The sequence below is a fragment of the Chiloscyllium punctatum genome, chromosome 38 (genome assembly GCF_047496795.1).
Source record: "Chiloscyllium punctatum isolate Juve2018m chromosome 38, sChiPun1.3, whole genome shotgun sequence".
NCBI classification, from domain to species: domain Eukaryota; kingdom Metazoa; phylum Chordata; class Chondrichthyes; order Orectolobiformes; family Hemiscylliidae; genus Chiloscyllium; species Chiloscyllium punctatum.
In genome coordinates, this window is record NC_092776.1 from 42,666,046 (window position 1) to 42,686,664 (window position 20,619).

General features: G+C 40.6%; 1 protein-coding gene across 9 annotated transcripts in view; it reads left to right on the forward strand.

Annotated features, from left to right (window-relative positions):
• Positions 1-20,619, forward strand: part of blnk (B cell linker) — a 205,908-nt gene that overhangs the window by 154,279 nt on the left and 31,010 nt on the right. For all 9 annotated transcript variants that reach the window (XM_072557699.1, XM_072557701.1, XM_072557702.1 and 6 more), the window contains 4 exons: positions 3,230-3,313; positions 4,508-4,558; positions 14,905-14,930; positions 17,971-17,993. In XM_072557699.1, the coding sequence (XP_072413800.1) occupies positions 3,230-3,313; positions 4,508-4,558; positions 14,905-14,930; positions 17,971-17,993 (184 nt within the window). The remainder of the gene's footprint in view (positions 1-3,229; positions 3,314-4,507; positions 4,559-14,904; positions 14,931-17,970; positions 17,994-20,619) is intronic.

The following is a 20,619-nucleotide window of genomic DNA, read 5'->3' on the forward strand; positions in this document are numbered from 1 at the left end:
TTCAGTAAGGTGTTTAATAAGGTTCCCCACACTAGGCTATTGCACAAAATATGGAGGCAAGAGATTATGGGTTTGGATCAGAAATTGGCTAGCTGAAAGAAGACAGAGGGTAGTGGTTGATGGGAAATGTTAATCCTGGAGTTCAGTTTCTAGTGGTGTACCGCAAGGATCTGTTTTGGGCCACAGCTGTTTGTCATTTTTATAAATGAACTTGATTAGGGTATAGAAGGATGGGTTGGTAAATTTGTTGATGACACTGAAGTTGGTGGAGTTAGGGAAAGTGCAGAAGAATGTTGCAGGTTACAGAGGGACATAGATAAGTTACAGAGCTGGGCTGAGAAGTGGCAAATGGAGTTTAATGAGAAAAAGTGTGAAGTGATTAACTTTGGAAGGAGCAACATGAATAAAGAGTACGCGGACAATGGTTAGATTCTTAGTAGTATAGATGAGTAGAGAGTTATCTGTGTCCATGTACCTAGATCCCTGAAAGTTACCACCCAGGTTGATAGGGTTGTGAAGAAGGCATATAGTGTGTTAGCTTTTATTGGTGAAGGGATTGAGTTTTGGAGCCATGAGGTTATGCTGCAGCTATACAAAACTCTGGTGCAGCTGCACTTGGAGTGTTGCATACAGTTCTGGTCACCACTTTATAGGAAGGATGTGGAAGTGTTGGAAAGGGTCCACAGGTTGGTGCAACATTGAGGGCTAAAGAGTCTGTACTGCGCTATAATGTTCTATGCACTAGCATTGTGACCTGGCAAGTTTGTAAAAGAAATGAAAGCTATTCTGAAATTGTTTCTGGGTGGCAAAAATCATGATAAATGGATGTAAGGCTTATGTAAGGAATGACATGAGAATGGGACTGATTTAAAAGCCAAGAATTGTTGAAGTATGGCAGTACTTTTTTGAAGCAAGTAACCTGACACTCCGTGTAAGCGCTGTTTATACTGGTGTTTGTTCAACTAATGGTGGAAGTCTAGTTTCAGGCAAATTGACCCCAAGGAGTGTACAAAATGTGAGATTCAGCTAGCTGCAAATAGTTAATTGGTTTATGGAATTGTGCTCAATTGTTGATGGCAGAGGCACTGTGCCTACCAACAACAATGTGGTTGGCTTCCAGGTAGCTAAACAGCTTGTGGGTGTGAATGATATGGCCAGAAACCTTCAGATCTCTGGGGTCTCTCTCTGCCTCTGCAATAGAAGGTCTGAAGAAGTAAAGGTTGTTTTCCCTCAGCAGTTGCTGTAAACTGTGACATTTAACCAGTAGCTATAAGATTTTGACACTGCAAGCCAGCTGTCCTGTGCCTCCTGCAAGGAATTGAAAGCATCTAGAGAAGAGAAATCAATGAACAGCACGTTCTGACAAGCAAAAGGATCACCTTAGTGACCCTTTGTATGGGGACCGTTGAACTGTCCTTCCACCCATAACAAATGTATTTTTGTCTGTATACGTGCCTAGGGGGTGTTTAAAAGGAGGTTAACTAGTAGAGTTATATTTTAACAGTTCATAGTTGTTTACCAGTTGCTAAAATCTATTTATTTGTAATCAGTAGTAATTCTTGTTAAGTACAGAAAACTGGTCTGGACTTTGTTAATCTGGGTCTCAGAACAAATAGCAAATTGGGGGACTCTTCATGTTTTGAGAAAACCTTTAACTTTTACGACAACTGTAGGAATAGCAGTGTTTCATTTTCAGCATGCTACCCCAATGAAGTGTGACATATCTCATTTAAGTGGAATAAGTTCCACAAATAACATACTTGTGATGGAATGGAGACGTTATCAAGTCTTGGGCACTGAGTGTAGGGATGATGACCAAGTATGAATTCAAAAGCTGGGAGTACAACCAGAGAATATGTTAAGACCTCAACTCTTGATTAAAGGATTTGATTGAGATGCCAAATATACAGGCCTCAAATGAGTCAATGGACCTACTATGTAGAAGGGAAGTAACTTGTTGCACTTAAACTGGACACTCATTTTTAGTTATATTAATTAGCCACCTGTAATACCATTTTAAACAGGTGAAAATGACTTTTATGAATATGTAGAACAATTTGTTTACTAAACTGATGTACAGTAGTCAGTTTCTTTAGCAATTTTTAAAAATATATATATTCAATGTTTTAAAATGTGCCTGGCTATTTGCATCCCTACGCCCAAGTAGGCTTCGTTTTTACAGTCATTTCAAAAACTTGCAAACAAGTAGGATTAGTGAAAATCCCCAATGGTGTTTAATTCATCCTTGGGCCATGACCTGTTTTGTAGGCTGGTCCAGTTTCTGGCAAGATTTTTAAACTTGTGCAAACGCTTGTGGAAATTTGAGCTGTGCTAAACTCAGGCCCAGAAATTCGATAAACGCTCTATAGTGTAAATGTATGTGCAGATGTCTGGGATAGTGAGTGTTGGGTTGGGTCAGAAAGGATCAGGGGAATGGGGGAATGTTGGGTTGAGGAGGATGCAGTGTGATGTTAGGGTCGGCGTAAGGGAAATCATGTCTGTAAGGAGGTGGGGTGTTGGGTCTGGTGTGAGGTAAGAGGTGTTGGGAAGGATGGTTAGGTTGAGGTAATGCGGCTGGAGTGTTGACTGCAGACACAGACAGGAGGATGGGGTGTTGCTGTGTTAGGTCAGGTGTAGTAGGAAAGGGAATGTTGTTAGTTCCAGTGGATGGGGCAGCATTTATCAATGTTTTATCTCTCCATAGATATGTTCTTGATCAATAAGGGGATCAAAGTTTACAGAGAGAAGGCAGGAGAACAGGGTTAATAAACATGTCAGCCATGATCGAATGGCAGATCAGACTCTATGGGCCGAATGGCTTAATTCTGCTATATCTTACAATCTTGTGGTCTTTCTTTTGTGGGAGAAGATATTGAGAATTGGGCATAAATTGCAGTGGAGATTTCTGATCCATGAAAATTAATTTGCTAAAATCAGAATGGGTTCTGACGAAGGGTCACTGGACTTGAAACATTGACTGTGCTTCTCTCCACAGATGCTACCAGACCTGCTGAGTTTCTCCAGCTATTTCAGATCTTGTTTCAAATCTCCAACATCCGCAGTTTTTGGCTTTATCTTAGCATGATGCTTGATGTTGGGAATGCAAATTTGTAAAACGTACTATTACAGGCAGATGAATTAAGAAACATTTCAAAATGTTCCATTGAGTATTAAAAAAAACCTTAAACTACAGAGATATCCATAAACTGTTTCTTTTTTTTAAAATCAGCTCCAAAGGTGAACAGAGCAGCCAAACCAAACAAACCATCAGGTTTATCCTCAAGTCCCAAAGCAAGACATCTTCATGATCAAGGTATCGAAATATTTTCTTACCATGTACCAAATATAAATTACGAGGTTAGTTCAAATTACAAAACTGACACTTCAGTTTTGAAAATTGGAGATGTCTACTGAGGATGCCATCAAAATGAGAGTATGATGTTATGTTGCAGCAAAAGTGAATATAGAATATATATGGCTTTATACTACCTGGGAAATTACCACGTTTTAAAAAGATTTTGACCAATCTTTTGCCATCCACCACTGCACAAGAGATTGTACACATTCCTGCAGTTTAAAAAGTAAGAATCTTTCTTGGGTCTACATCACTGCTTATGGAACAGCTTAGACCAACCTGCATTCTTCACATTATTTAGCTGTGAACAGAATAATGCTTAAGCAAGGTATTTGCCTTTTCTTCAAAATTTAAGTCCACCTCCCCAGCCTGGATGTTGTGATAGGGTTAGCGACCAATGAGTCAGGAGAATGGGAAATGGGGACAGCATGTAGAAAGGCAACAGCACTGAGCAGACTCGCCCCTTAGCAATATTTTAGATTTCCCATTAGTGAGGACGCTGGGGTGTGGAGTTGAGGGTTGGGCTGGAAAATCCAGCTTCATAATAATTTGTGTTAAACAGCAGAAATATTTTTAAAAAAACATTTTGGAATTGGTGTTAATAGCAAAGTGTGGTTTAGTGAGTCTGAACTGTTTACGTTCTGGAGTATCATTTTGTCTCCTTTATTTTGTAAGTATGCAATGATCATTATTAATGTGGGAGACTAGAGTTGGGTGGGTGAGAGCACAGTTTAAGCAGAAGAGTTCCCCCTTGTAAGATGGAGATGAGACTTCTATTCTCTGAGGACCATTAATCTGTGGAATTGTCTTCCCCAGAAAGCATTGGAGGGAAATGGAACTGAGACTGCACTAGATCAGCCAAGATCTTATCAAATGGTGGAGCCAGCTGAATGGCCTACTCGTTGTTAAGTCCCATGTTCCTGTTCTGTTTGAAAGATGTGACTTGAGTCAATGACATTGATGAATAGGGAGCTTTGTCATAGCATCAGTAAAATAATCCAAGCTCTGTTTGAGTCCAGTATGGCTGTGTTACGATCACACATTACGTATATACTAACATTGGTCATTCACCGTGGAAAAAAACAAAATACTTGAGACTCTGTGAACCATACACCTTAAGATAAAATGTCATTTCTTTATCTTTTCATCCAGGGCAAGGTGCCTCTGCAGGCCAGCTGAACACACAAAGCTCACAAGATCATGGTAAGGAAAATAGAAAACAAAAATATATTTTTAGAACTATGCCTTCAATTTGTAAAGTTAATAGCCAGCATTGAATAGAGGTACCATTACATTACTGGATGTATTTTGTATGTCAGCAACTAGTGAGAAAGATATGGAGAAGCAAGTTTGCAGGGAAATTACACGGAAGGTGCAAGACTTATACAGGAATGATAATGAGGTGCACTAATTATCCTCATATAGCTTGGATTTGTGATAATGGGAGAAAGTGAGGGACTGCAGATACTAGACAATCAGAGTTGAAAAGTGTGATGCTGGAAAGGCACAGCAGGTCAGGCAGCATCTGAAGAGCAGGACAGTCGATATTTCAGGCATAAGCCCTTCATCAGGAACCACACATTCCTGATGAATAGTTTGCGCTCAAAACACCAACTTTCCTGCCTCTTCAGTCGCTGCCTGAAGACCAGCACCACAGTTTTCAACTCTGGGTGTGTAAGAATATTAAGGGAAGTGAGAAGAGAGTTTTTGACATGCATTCAGGGGAATTTACTTGATCCTGGCCAATGTGGTTGATTCTTAACTGCCCTCTGGGCAATTGGGATGGGCAATAAATGCTGGCCTAGCCGGTGATGTCCTCAGCCCATGAATGAATAAAAAAAAGTCATGGAAGGAGACATTGCTGGATGTGGTTTTGGGGAATGAGGTCAGATCAAGTGTCAATCAGAGAGAATCTGTGAAATGATGATTGTATTGTCTTCAGGTTTAGGAAGACACAGGAGCAACATAAAGTATAAATACTTAGCCGGAGGATGGATTATTCCAGTGTGTAGAAAACAGACCATCAAAGATAGATTTAAATCAAAGATTGGTGGACAAACTTATGGTCAAGGTACATTTCCATGAGGGGGGGAAAGGTTGGGCAAGAGGTCATTCAATGATGAAAGGGAGTGTAAGCTAATGCAAACGGAATCGAAAAAACTCACAGGGGAAATGGGAAAAGAAATCAGAGACTGAGAGAGTCTAAGAAGAGATTGGCAGGTTACTTGAAACAGAATCCAGAAGTGTTCCTGATGCATTTAAATGATTAAAGGTTAGTCACAAGATGAGTGGGGTCAATTGGGAACCACAAAGAGCATAAAGACTAAGGACAAAGCAGTGATATTAAATGAACAAGAAAGAAGATGGCTGCTCAAAGATGAAGCATTGAGCTATCAGAAGAGTTAAAATTAGATAAAAAGGAGATATTAGTAAGATTGGCTGTATATAAAGTTGATGAGACAAAATTTATTGTCACCTGAACAAGTCCAGATTAATTAGAGACAACTGGTGTGGATTTGTTAAACTAACAAATGTTTAACTAACTTGCTTGTGTTTTCTGGTGAGCTAACAGAAAGAATTGTTGAGGGGAATGTGGTTGATGTGACGACAAAAGGTGTTTGATAAAGTATCATATTATAGATTTATCAGCAAAGTTGAAGGCCGTGGAATAAGAAGGACAATGGTAACAGCTATGTGAAGTTGCTTGAGTGATAGTTGTTTTTCAGACTGGAGGAAGAATCCAGTGGTGTTTCCCGTGGGTCAGTACATGATCACTGAATTTTTAAAAATATTCATTAATGACCCAGGTTTGAATGTGCACAAGGTACAATTTCAAAATGTGCCAATGATTTGTTTCTCAATTTCTGAACTGACCTCTAGCCCTTTAACTATCATTATTTTCATAATTACTGTTTTGTCACAAGGTAACAATAGTACATGATGCAAATACAAACTCTTCAAAGTGTTAAATAGAATGGAGTATAATTTATTATATTTGTTCAATATGTGCTAACAATTACTTCTCAAAATTTAAATCAAACTGACTTAGTCCCTAATTCTTGCAGTTTATTTTGTGAATTGTTGCTTAACATTGGTTAATTTTGGATATAGTTCAATGTTCTGTGTAACAGCATTGCTATGGTACTTGGGTGTACCAGTTGATGCAATAGAAGTACATTATCAAAATTTGAATATAAAAATGGGCTTCCAGCAGTGCTAAAATTATTGGTTGAGCTGTGGCCTTCAGAATATTTGAATTGTGCATATCTTGGAAAATAATAATGATGAGCCATTGCTGTCTGAGAGAGTCCATTTTCTCCCACCCACATTGATTGTACAGCACTTTGCACATGAGGACGTTTTCCTGCTTCAAATAGTTGCAGTAACAGATTAACTTAGTGTAGCTTTGCCCCCTGGTGACTGAAAGCTCAACTGCAGCACCAGGTCCAAGAGGCTAAGCAGCTATGGTCCTACCTTCCAACCTTGGGTCCTTCCAATTGTTCTTGAAGACCAAAGGCCCAATCACACTAAAGTTTTAAATTCTATGAATTGGGACTAGTTTTTAAAGGAATTTCTTTTTACCTGCAAAGCTTCAGTTTTGCCCCACAGGACACTCTCAGAATCTCTGGTCCACGAGAGAGCAAGAGGGTACAGGCTATACATTAAACTTCCGTGCCTGTATACAGGCACACATCTAATCCTGTACCTTGGAAAGCCTCGCAAAGATCATCATGACCTCTGCAGTTTCTCTTTCATTGCATCTGGGGAACACCAGTCACACAACTTTCAATTCCTTTCTGGCCACAGGTGAAGTGCCAGAGAACTGAAGGACAGCTAGTGGGGTACCATTATTCAAGAAGGGAGCAAGCGATAAACCTGGAAACTACAGGCCAGTCAGTCTATCCTCTGTAGTGGGTAAGCTATTGGATGCAACTGAGGGACAGAATTCATCTATACTTTGATAGACTGGGATTAATCAAAAACAGTCAGCATGGTTTTGTTAAGGGGAGGTCTTGTTTGACAAACCTGATGGAATTTTTCAAAGATGTGGCCTGGTGTATAGGTGAAGGTAATTTGGACTTCAACGTCTTTAATAAAAGTCCCATATGGGAGATTTAGCAAAGGTAACAGTCTGTGAGATTCCAAGGAACTTGGCTAATTGGATCCAGAAATGACTGCGTGGCGGGAAGTAGAGGGTGTTGATTGAGGGGTGTTTTTATGACTGTGTCCAGTGTTTGTGGTGTATGTAAACAATTTAGACTTGAATGTAGGAGGGTTAATCATTAACTTCATGGATGTGCTATTGGATACAATATGTAAGTTGGTGAATGGTAAATATTGAGAAGAATACCCTTAGAATACAGGAGAATACAGATGGGCTGTTCATGTCAGCTGATCAGTGACAAATAGACCAATCTGGATAAGTGTGAGGTGGTGCACTTGGACAGGATAAACAAGGCAAGGGAATACATGATGAATGGAGAGACCCTGGGAAGCACCAAGGAACAGAAGGATCTTGGTGTGTATGTCTGCTGGTCCTTTGAGTTAGTAGGGCCGGTAGATTAATTGGTTAAGAAGGCATATGGGATACTTGCCTTTATGAGCCAAGGCACAGTATTTAAGAGCAGGGTGATTATGATTGATCTGCATAAAAGTTTGGTTAGGTCAGGGGGATCCAAGATGGTGGCGATCTGAGAATATCGTATTGCAGAGCTTCGCATCACAGCGTAAGCATGATGATCCTTTAACCCACCCAACCCAGGCCATTGTGATATCTTAGGACTCCGGAAAGATCATGGAGTCCCAAGAAACGTCGAAAAATTAACTTACCTGTGTTTCCAGCTGTCCAGCGATGCTGAAAAAGGGAGGAGGAGCATCTGAGGCCAGGTCTGCAGTTCAGCCTACAGCAGCCTCGGAACTGATTACTTTCCAAGCCCTGGTGAACGAGCTCTTGAAGTCTCGTGAGATGCTGGGGAAACAGATTGAAGAGAAGCTGGCTCCAGTCTCTCTCATGCTGCAGAAGCCTGAGCAGCAGCTGGGAGACCTGGAGAAGAGGATGGATGAGGTGGAGCACAGGGTCACAGTGGTGGAAGCTGATGCCAGTTCATCCAAGGATAGGATCCAAGCCCTGAAGATGCAGGTCCATAATTTGCGTGACCAAGTGGATAATCTTGAGAACAGGGGCAGGAGAAAAAACATTTGGATCATCTGTCTGCCTAAGGGTAAGGAAGATGAGCAGCCTGCAGAATTTGCTGAGGACTGGCTGCCGAAATTCCTTGACTTGGAAGCTGGCATGAGAGGATTGAAGGTAAAGAGGGCTCACCGGCTCGCTGTGCGGAGATTGAGTCTGGATCAATGTTCTCGTGCAGTTAAGGAGAGAGTCATGGAGGCTTCCAGAGTCCAGGAGAAAGATCAGGAGGCCCTAATTGATGAGGGCTCTAAGATCAAGTTTTTTTTTCAGGACTGCTCAAGCAGTGGTGATCTAGAAATGAAAATCTTACAACGATGTCAAGAGAAGACTGAGGTAGCTTGGGATTCAATACTTCATGAGGTATCGGCCGGTGCTTCAGATCACCTTAGATGGATCCATAACATCTCTTTGATATGTCGGAGAAAGCAAGAAACTTTGTGGACAAACTAACCTAATTTGAACAATTTTAGTTTGTATAAATAGTGTTGTTTGGGCATGTGTTTATCATTCCAAGAAACTGAGGAAGTCCGGTTGGAGCTTTATCTTTTTTTTCTCTCTATTGATAATAATTTGGTTTAAACTGTCTGGTGGCAGTCGAGATATACGTTTTCAAGTTATAAGTTAGGATGTGCCAAAGGATGGGTGGGGTATTTATTCCCCTTTCTTTTAAAAAAAAGTTTTTTTAAATTGATATTGGTATTCTATGGGGTATTCATTCTTTTCTGCTTGTGTTTGCAGTGTGGCTCTAGCTGGGAGAAGTGAAGGTGGTTGGGATGGTTAGATGCCTACTTATGGGCAGTTTGGGATGGGTAGTTGCCCCCTCTGGGCAGGGGGTGAGTTCCCCTACTCAGTGCTGTTGGCGCTTTATATGTTGGTTTGTTTTTTTGATTTTTGTTGGTTTTTTATTCTCATTAGTTTGTAGATTTGTTAAATGTAGTGGTTTTAGTTTTTATATTTGGTGGATCATGTGACACTAAGGTTCAGCAGTTTGTGGTTTAGGTTCCTCCTCTCTGGAATTTAAATGTTATTGCAGAAGATTATGGCAAATGATTTGATTAAATGGTGTACCTGGAATATCAAGGGAAGTCACTCACCAATTAAGAGGAAGAAGGTACTCTTGAGTCTTAGAAAGGAGAAGGTGGATATTGCTTTGTTACAGGAGACACATTTGGATGACAAGGAGCATCTGAAATTACAGTAGAATGGCTTTGACCAAGTTTATTTTTCATCATTTAGATGAGATTAGATTCCCTACAGCGTGAAAACAAGCCCTCAGCCCAACCAGTCCACATGGACCCTCCAAAGAGTAACCCACCCAGAAACATTTCCCTTTGACTAATGCACCTAACACTATGGGTAATTTAGCATGGCAAATTCACCTTACCTGCACATCTTTGGACTGCACATCTTTTAATACCAGAAGTAGGGGAGTGGCTATATTGGTTAGGAAGAATTACCCATTTAAATTGTTGGAGTGTGTTAAAGACACACACGAGAGGTTTGTAATTCTTAAAGCCTTGATAAAAGGGGAAGAATATGGTGTTTTAAATGTTTATTGCCCTCCAGCTCATCCCCTTAGGTTTTTGGTAGACACTTTTTCTCTAAACTGATAAGTCTCAAGTCCCGGCACAGCATTATAGGAGGAGATTTTAACTGTCTCATGGATCCCACAGTAGACAGGTTGCCCAAAGGTCCCTCGATACCCTCTGTACAAACTAAATAGTTAGTGGGTCTCTGTGGGGAGTTCAGGTTGGTGGATGTCTGGAGGCGTCTCCACCCTACAGGTAGGGATTTTACATTTTTCTCCAATCCACACAGATGTCACACAAGGATTGATTTTTTAATTTTCTGACCCCTGCGGTAACCCTGGATTTGGTGGCATCTTGTATGATTAGTAACATTACCATCTCTGATCATGCTCCAGTGTACCTCATGGTTCAGGTTAAGGACGTAGAAGTGGGTTCGAGGTACTGGTGAAAGGATCCCTTTATCCTCAAGGATAATAAGTTTGAGAGTATTTCTCGAGGGAATTTCGAGCATTCCTAGACATCAACATAGGCTCAGTAGATAGCTCATCTGTTCTCTAGGAAACTGCCAAAGCCTATGCTGGGGGTTAGTTATTTCAAATTCTGCCAGTAGGAAGCGGCCGAAGGGAGATCAGCAATGTCTCCTTGAAGCACAGTTGAAGGCAGCTGAGAAGGCTTAGTTTGACAGACCCTCATTGGTCAAACTAGAGAGGATTACGGCACTGCGGTCTGCACTAAATTCCGTGCTCACGCAGACGGCAAAGAAGGAGCTGGCTTTTGCAAAGCAAAGGTTATACAAGCATGGTGACAAGCCAGGCAAATACTTAGCATATCTTGCCAGAAAAATAAGTGCCCAACAAGCCATTACGGTGATTAGGGAAGGGTCTGGGAACCTAACATGTGACTCTAAAAAGATTAATGTGACGTTCCAGAGATTTTACTCCAAGTTACACCAATCTGAGGATTGTGAGGAGGGGCAGGCCAAAATAGAATCCCTTTTTAGAGATCTTAAGCTCCTGGGTGTGACTCCCGAACAACAGTCCTTTCTCAATGCCCCGTGAGGCAGCTTCAGTGTGGAAAGGCGGACTTCCCAGTGAATTCTATAAGGAATTTATAAGTATACTGTCAGGTCCGATGCTAAATATGTTTAATGATTCATACAGTCATGATTGCCTCCCACCATCTCTGAAAGAGACCAATGTTTCACTTATCCTTAAAAAAGGGAAGGATCCAGAAGACTGTGCTTTGTACAGGCCTATTTCACTCTTAAATGTGGACTTTAAAATCCTCTCTAAGGCTCTCGCGATAAGGCTGGAGACTGTGTTACCTTTTATTATTAAAGAGGATCATACGGGCTTTATAAAGGGTCGCAGATCCTCCAGTAATGTTAGGAGGCTGCTTAGTTTAATTCAAGCATGTCAACAGCAATCAATATAGGGATTGGTAATTTCTTTCGATGCAGAGAAGGCATCTGGCCGAGTTGAGTGGCCGTATTTTTTCTATACTCTCGAGTGGTTTGGTTTGGGTGAAGTCTTCCTAAGATGGGTAAAGGTTCTCTACGGTGGTCCTCTCCCAGCGGTCATCACCAATGAGGTAGGATCAAGCAAATTTAATATTTTTAGAGGCAGCTGACAGGGCTGTCCCCTTTCACCATTGATTTTTACGTTGGTGATTGAACCACTGGCAGATTGTGGGGATCCCAATATATCAGCTCCAGAAGTGGGGTCAAAATGACATAAGATTTTGTTGTATGCAGACGATGTCCTAATTTTTTTTAACAAGTCCAGCAGTTTCAGTGCCTCACCAGATACAATGCATCTGCGTGTTTGGCACTTTTCCAGGGTACATGGTTAATTTTGCGAAATCAGAGGGGGCTATGCCTATGGGGGGGTCTTGGGGGCGACTATAGATTCCTATTTAGGTGGTCACAGGGAGGTTTTGTGTATTTGGGCATTTTCCTTACTCCAGTTCTGGATTGGCTATTCAAAACCAATTTTGTCCAATTATTTGGAAAAATTAAACAAGATCTTCAAAGATGGGAGTCACTTCCAGACTCGTGGTTGGGTCGGATAGCGCTTATTAAGATGAATATCCTCCCTCATTTGCTATACCCTATACGGATGCTCCCCCTGATTTTCAATAAGCAAACACTCAGGAGGCAGAACAGTTGGTTCATCTCCTTTATTTGGCACCGTAAACGGCCCCTCATTAAATTAGCCAAACTACAGTTGCCTCACAGATTGGGGGGAGTGGACCTTTCGGACATTAAAAATTACCAATTAAGCTCATTTTTGTCCTACGAGAGTGATTAAGTTTGTTGGGACCCTCTTGCAATATGGCTAGATATCGAAGTCTCCCAGGTAAGGTGCCCCCTTACCAGTTTGCTGTTTTTGGACAAAATGAGGACAGTTAGGGAATATTGCCATAACCCAATAGTCATCAATGTTGTTAAAGCATGGAGGGCAATTCGGCAGAGGGAAGGCAATATTGTCAAAACATCTTTGTTTACACCTTTAGTGGGTATGCTGGGTTTTCAACCAGTTATGATATATTCAGGATTTAAATGCTGCGCAGCTAGGGGTGTGTTTTGCATGAGTGATTTATGTGACGGAGATGTAATGATGTCCTTTGATCAGTTTGTATGGAAGTAAGAGTTATCTAAAAGAGACCTCTTTTGTTTTTTTCAAGTTAGGGGTTTTATTCAAAAAGAGACCACACTTTTGACTGATCTCTGTAAATCCGACATAGGGAGGTGCTCAGTGCTCAAAGTACACTTTCTGTCAGCACTTGATATCATCAATTGGGGGGGGTGCGCCCTCTTTTTGAATTTGATCAACTCTGCAGGGTGTGGGAGAGAGAGCTGGGTATTGAGGTCTCCTCAGAGGTATGGGAAGATATTTGGGAAAATGCAAGGAAAATATCAATTTGCAGTAGGACCCATGCTTCACAGTTGAAGATTCTCCACTTGGCTCCGGACTATTTGTCAAAATTTAAACCAGAGGTATCTTCAACATGTCCCAGTGCAAGGTCTGTACGGGTACTCTTACCCATTGTCTTTGGTCTTGTGACAGGCTTCAAACATATTGGAGTGCTGTGGTGGGCGCAATGGAGAAAACTTTGGGTCTAAGGGTGGAGAAGGACCCTATCTCTCTCCTTTTGAGCCTGCCCACTGTATTTCCTGCAGACGCGCATAATAAAAAAAGTTTTCAATATTCTCACCTTCTGTGCAAGAAAGAATATATTGCTAGGTTGGATATCCAAAAAAATCCCCAGGCCTGTCAGGATGATGGAAGATTGTTATGGAGCATATTCCCCAGGATTTTCTCACAAATATGGTACACCACAAAACTGAGAATTTTTACAAGACATGGCAGCCCTTTTTTGAATACCTTGGCACCGATTTATTTGCCACGCCACCCGGGACTTTTATATAGCCGTAACAATTGTGTTTTAAGAGTCCAATATCCAGGGAGGAGGACCTGTGAACGTATGAGTATTTTGTATGGCTGGGCTGAGTTATTACTATTTATTAGTTGTTGCTTATTAATTTAGTTCGTTAAAAAGCCAGTTTGGGTGTTTTTTATTCCATATTTTTCTATATATGTTTATACATTTGTACATGCGGGTGGGTTGGGGATTTTTTTTATTTGGGATTTTTTGTACAGTTTTGAATGTATTGTTTTGTACTTGTAATATTAAATCTATTTTTTCAATACCAATAAATTTTTTTAAATTGGTTAGGTCAGAAGTAGAGTATTCTGTGCAGTCTAGAATCCACATTATACGAGGGATATGACTGTGCTGAAGAGGTCGCATAGGTGATTTACCAGGATGTTGTCTGACATACAGAGTTTTAGTTATGAAGAGAGATGGAATCAGCTGGGGTTGTTCTCCTTAGGGTGTTAATTGAGATGTATAAAATGACAAGGGGTAGAGACCATAGTCAGGAAGAAACATTTCCTCTCAGTAGAAGAATCCATGGCCAGGGACATTAGATTTAAGGTGCAGGAAGGTTAGAAGGGATGTGAGGAATTGTAATTATCCCTAGAGATTTGGATGGGGGGGTGGTAATTTGGAACCAACTGCCAGTAAGGGTGGTAGAGACAGAAATCCTCATAACATTTAAGAAGTATTTAGTTATGCACTTGTGGTGTCAAAGCATTCAAGGCTATGGGCTGAGTGCTGGAAAATAGTTAGGAGGTTATTTTTGACTATTACACACTAGATGGGCTGAAAGGCCTTCTTCTGTGCTGTAAGCCTCTATGATCAATTGATGAAGATGAAAATAATATTTTGGATTTGCCTACTTCTTACCCATCCATAAGTTGCAGGGTAATATTCAAAAGAGCAAAATTTAGCACAGAAGTAGATTTCCAATTTTGTAAAATTTCTACTTTAACTCAAAGACCAGATAAGTCAATTTTTTTCAATTTAAAAAAAAATCAATATTCAGTGACTGGTTGACATCATTCAGAACTTGGAGAAAGTGAGGACTGCAGATGCTGGAGATCAGAGTCAAGAGTGTGGTGCTGGGAAAGCACAGCAGGTCACACAGCATCCAAGGAGCAGGAGAATCAATGTTTCGGGCAAGAGCCCTTCATCAGGAATGATGAATGGCTCTTGTCTAAAACATCGATTCTCCTGCTCCTCAGTTGCTGCCTGACTTCCTGTGCTTTTCCAGCACCACTCTCTTGACATCAATCATAACTTGCTTAGATTCATAAAAGCAAAATTGTACCAACAAATGAAATCAAAGTGCATTTAATTTTGCATGAAAGAACATAAATTTATTTTATTCTAATGTGTTTAACCATTTCATATCTCCCATGCAGATGTATATGAAGTTCCAGATACAGAGGTAAATTTGTGATTCATCAGACCTAAATATTTCAGATTAAATTTATTATGAACTTAGTGTTCTAAACTGCAACAGAAAAGCTATTTCCTGAAACTAAAATTTTTATTTGACACCTTCAGTATGTCTTTTTAAATTGTTTTATACTGCCTACTATTTCCGTACACAGACAAGTGCAAACTACACATTGTCCCTCAGTCTTAGTAATACTGGATCATCTAGATGCAAACGCATGGGAACAGGAGTAGACCATATGGTTCTTCGAGCTGTTTTTTCTCATCCAATCTGTGGTCTAACTCCATGCTTCTAAAACATATTTTACAACATATAAATGTAGGAGAAGCAAATTATGACCCAATAAAACTTAGCATGTGTAACAATATGTGGAACAACATTCAGTAAACTTCAAGAATCTTAAAACGCTTAAACGCACGAGCATTTACTGACAAAGGAGCAGGAGATTAAGACAAGGAAGACAAATGTGAAGAGATAAGTCTTCAGATAGCCTGTCATTGCTGCTAAAATGAAAGTGTTGTACGTGTTGCTTGCCGAGATGTTTCTCTTTGTGTGCTGGTGCACAGTACCATTCCCATAAGTCAGTGCAAAGGCCTGCCCCCAAGGAAGTGCAGCCTATTTATGGGCAGTCACTGTATGACCTTTGGACCAAACAGATGCTGAAAGATTGACGCCAGTAACAGATGTTGAGCTATTCTTTGACCACACTGTGATCTGAGACTAAATTGTAAAGAACCCGATGGTCACATCCATGTAGATATTGCCCGGACTTATGCATGTACTTCTGAGTCACATGCCAAACAATAATACTGCTTGCTTAACTTGGGGTGGCTTTGTACATGCTTTGTTATGAACAGCATAATATGCTTTAATTGGAATGCCTCTGCATAACCTTACAGTTCATCAGAAATTCCCTGTCTCAGAGTGATGCCATAGGGATCTTTTCCTTCTGGATAGACATGCAGCTGCCAACAGTTCATCTCCTACAGTGAGGTGGTTTCTTTCCATGCATGGAATATTGATGGGCAGGCTAATCTACCAGACAGGAAGTTATGTCTCACCAAATACATCAACTCAAAAATATCACCACTAGCAAATCCACTGATGCCTGTAAAAGGAGCTAGAGAAAGAAAACAAATAAGTCTATACAAAAAAAACTATTCAAAATCAAAATTACCACCAAGGACCATGAGAAAACATAGAATTACTTGCCTTAGGCATGAGTGGGCTTTTTAAAAAGACTATTCCCTTCCCTCCAGCATCTCTCAGTGTCAGAAATATGGGGCTGGACTTCCAAAGTGGGATCAGGAAGCAGACATCCAGATGAAATCCAGATCCTGAACCCATGTCAAGAGACCCCTGTTTTTAAAATGTCAATGGCCTAATAGGCTAAGAGATAAACCTGGCACCGAGTTCAGGGATGTCGAACATCACCAGGAGACAAGAGCAGCTGCTGTCCTACTGTTTTGAGGCAATGGTTCCCTAAAGGGTTAAAAGGCAATCAGCAGCCATGGACAAGAATGTACTGAGGCCAATGGTAATTCGCTCCACACATTTGAATAAATAAAGAAACTTGTGAGGACCGTATAGTTAACCTGACAGCTGTACACAAACAAATAAGAAGGAGATTGTTTGAGCTCACTGGAAAGCATTGAAAATTGCAGTACCACATGGTAGGCCCCATGACAAGCTCACTAATGAATCGGAGCAGCTACTAACTGGCAGCAAGCACCTTTTTGCATTCTCTCTACACAACTGTTTGGAACTTCAAAACTAATGCCGAGATATTGGAGTCCAAAGATGATCTGCAGCCCCACAGTTCCAAATTACACAATTTTTTGAAACTCCAGCCTCTGGTATCTTGCACTGGCAGAAGTAGTACACCCTCTCCCTCCCACCTTTTAGATTAGATTAGATTACTTACAGTGTGCAAATGGCCCAACAAGTCCCTCCGAAGAGCAACTCACTCAGACCCATTTCTCTACATTTAACCCTTCATCTAACATTATGGGCAATTTGGCATGGCTAATTCACCTAACCTGCACATTTTTGGACTGTGGGAGGAAACTGGAGCACCCGGAGGAAACCCACGCAGACACGGGGAGAATGTACAAACGACCACACAGACAGTTGCCTAAGGTGGGAATTGAACCCGGGTCTCTGGCGCTGTGAGGTAGCAGTGCTAACCACTGTGCCACCATGCCGCCCACTTACACAGAACAATGCTCCCCCCCACCCCTTCAGATGGACATCGCCAGTGGAACTGAACAACAATTAGCTCATGATGTTATTAAACTGGAAACAGTGCAGAAGAAATTTACAAGGATCTGGTCTGGACTCAATATTCTGAGTTTTAGAGAAAGGTTGAACAAGCTAGGACTTTTCTTTAGAGCATAGGAGAATGAGGAAGGACCTTGTTGAGGTGTATAAGATCATAAGAGGCATGGATAGGGTGAATACACTGAGTCTTTATCTCAAGGTTGAGGAATTGAGGACTAGAGGGGATCAGTTTAAGGTTCGAGGGAAACAGTAAAAGGGAATCTGAGGGGTGACTTTTTTTATACAGCGGGTGGTATGTATATGGAATGAGCTGCCAGCAGAAGTGGTTGAAGAAGATACATTAACAACATTTAAAAGGCATTTGAACAAATACATGGATAGTAAAAGATGAGAAGGATATGGGCCAAGTTTAGGGAAATGGGGCTAGTGTTGATGGACATTTTGGTCGTCCTGGACCAATTTGGACCAAAGGGTCTGTCTCCGTGCTGTAGGATTCTATGACTGTTTGATCCAGTGACATCACTGTCCTGTGTGCCCCACTTGTGCCTGAAATGAGCGGGATACCAAGCAAAGAATCACCCCTTAATCATTCTGTTAACAATTACATACACCTATTCTTATTTATCCTTACTTTACATGATGAATTAATTAATTTATTATGCTTGTGCACCAATGAAATGTCACTTTTGTCTCATTCATAACATAATTTGATCATTATTTGACATTGAAATTACTTTGTTTTGTTTAGGAAGCTTCACCATCAGTGCCCAGGTGAGTTACAATGTTTGGGAAAGAAATGGTCCAAGAAACTTCCAATTGGCAGAGCGTGTAGGATTTGATCTATTTAATGGATAACTCTTTGTAGCTGATATTTAATGGAAGTGTTTTATCACCCGACATGTTTTAAAGATAAGACGGGCTGTGTAAATCTGCATCTTGTTCATGTCACTGTACACATTAAGGTCAGACCAGCAGGTTCCTTCCACTGCTCCTTGTTGGTATATCTGCAGATTCCCCCTACTTGTATGAAACCGGCAGGTCAAATGGCTGAATTCCAATCACCCTCCAGACAGAGATTGTGTGCCTCCACCACAAGGACATTCTCTTTTTATTAGTCCATCTGTCCCACATCCTGTGAGACCAATTTCTGTACAAACATCACTGTTCTTCTTTGGGAATATTTTTCCAGTTGACCATTCTTGGTACTTTGTGCTATTTGCCACATTTATCAGTTTGTGATTGTGGTTAAGCTTATTTAGGAGAGTTTGTTGCCACCAATCCTTCATTTTCTTTTTGTTTTGGACTGACTTAGCAATTAGTGGTAGAGGATATAGCCACACAGAGTCTCTATAGGAGAAAACACTACATTTGGGTAAAGAGCAGATATGCTGCATGTTAACAATAAGTACAACTATTTTTGGTCAGGCCTAATTAGACTTTGGGTGAGTTGATGCAGATGTATCTGCTCAGTTCATTGGAAGGCTAGTTTGCAATGCAGAGTGAATCTCAGTATGGAATCAGTTCCCACAAAGATGAGCATGAAGGTTACCTTCTCAACCTTTCCCCTTACCTGAGATATGGTGACCCTTAGGTTAAACCACCACCAATTGTCTCTGTCTGATGAGCTAGCACATCCTGCATAGGCCAGATGGCCTACTCTTACTCCTACTTCTTATGAAATTATCTGCTCAGGGTAGCTGCCCAAAACTGGGATCGAGGGCAGCCCATGGACAGGATAGTGTGTGGAAGAGTAAACCTTGGAGACAGTAGACTTAATCTGGGAGAAAATACCTCAAGAATTCCAGAAGTATTAATAAAACTGATGATTAGCTTTCATTTTTTCATATCTGGTTCTGTTCAATCTTTTTGAAGATTTATTTGCAAACAGTATAGATATCATTTCTGAAAAAATTACTTGAGAGCTACTGTCCCCACGGATAATGGAAATGAATTAGCCAGCGTAATTGCAAAATACAATTGCCGTGAAGCTTGGCAGCTACAGATTATAATGAGATCAACTTTCTTACAGACAGATCCACTTAAGTGATTATCAGTGTTCAAAACAAATCATTCAAGAAATTAACAGAAATTTACCTTGGAGAAATATTTCTAATTTTCACTAGGTATTTAATTTTTTAAAGTGATCCTGAGTGAATCTCTACTGCCCTTTTAGTCAGAAATAAACTCCGTAGCAATTATTGTTTATTCAAAATTAGGATTATAACCACTTCTCTTTTTCATCCAATTACAAAGCATAGAGCACGGTTATAAGTTGCTTCTCTTAATCAGAAATAAATGATTGTATCAATCCCTTGAACACATCCAGTTTGACTTGAACTTTCCACTTGTTGCATTGTATAAGACTGCCCCCAGGTGGACACTTAAAGTATTTTTCTCCCACTTTTGCTAACAATTAGAGGTATGATTTGGAAGAGCTGGTATTTGGACTGGGGTGTACAAAGTTAAAAATCACCTAACACCAGGTTATAGTCCAACAGGTTTATTTGGAAGCACTAGCTTTCAAAGCAATGAAGAAGCAGTGCTTTGAAAACTAGTGCTTCCAAATAAACCTGTTGGACAAAAACCTGGTGTTGTGTGATTTTTAAATTAGACATATGTCCTTTGCAACAGGAGAACCCTTTATAGTAGCGAAGGGTCTTTATATCCAAAATTTTGTGTAGTTTTTGGACATGTTATTTGTTCTTAATTTTAAAATGTTTATAAACTTAAGTAATCCAATTAATTTGAGACTCATATGAGTAGGTCAGTGGATCTAAAGAAGGGTCACTGGACTCGAAACATTACCTTTGCTTTCTCTCCACAAATGCTGCCAGATCTGCTGAGTTTTGCAAATGCTGGAAATCAGAAACCGTTCTTTCATTTTCTTTGTTTAGGTCAGTGATTCAGTTGGTAGGAGAGCTTGCTAGAATGAGGTCTTCAATCCTGAATTAGCTTCCTTTGGAATAATTGATGAGGAGCAAACTGTTGTGTGTTCATACACCTTACTTTGTATTAGAGAAATAAGGAGAGACCACAGCAGTGACAGTGAGTGCTGATAGCAATCACTGACCCAACATAATCAACAACGAGGTCTTCATGTTGCTGTTAAATGCTTCTTTCCTGGTCTCTGCTCAGACAGGTTAGAGGTTGAAGTCTAAGTTAAGCTTTTCTCTCTAAAGGCTGCCTATTAACACAACAGGGAAATGAGGTAGGACTCATGGAAATATTCCTTGTGTCCTAATTTTGTAGAACTCCTTCAGTGTGGAAAAAAGCCATTCAACACACCAAGTCCATACGACCCTCTGAAGAGCATCCCACCCTGTCCCTGTAACCCTGCATTTCCCACGGCCAATGCACATCTTTCAACTGTGGGATATAAACAGAGCAATGGAAGGAA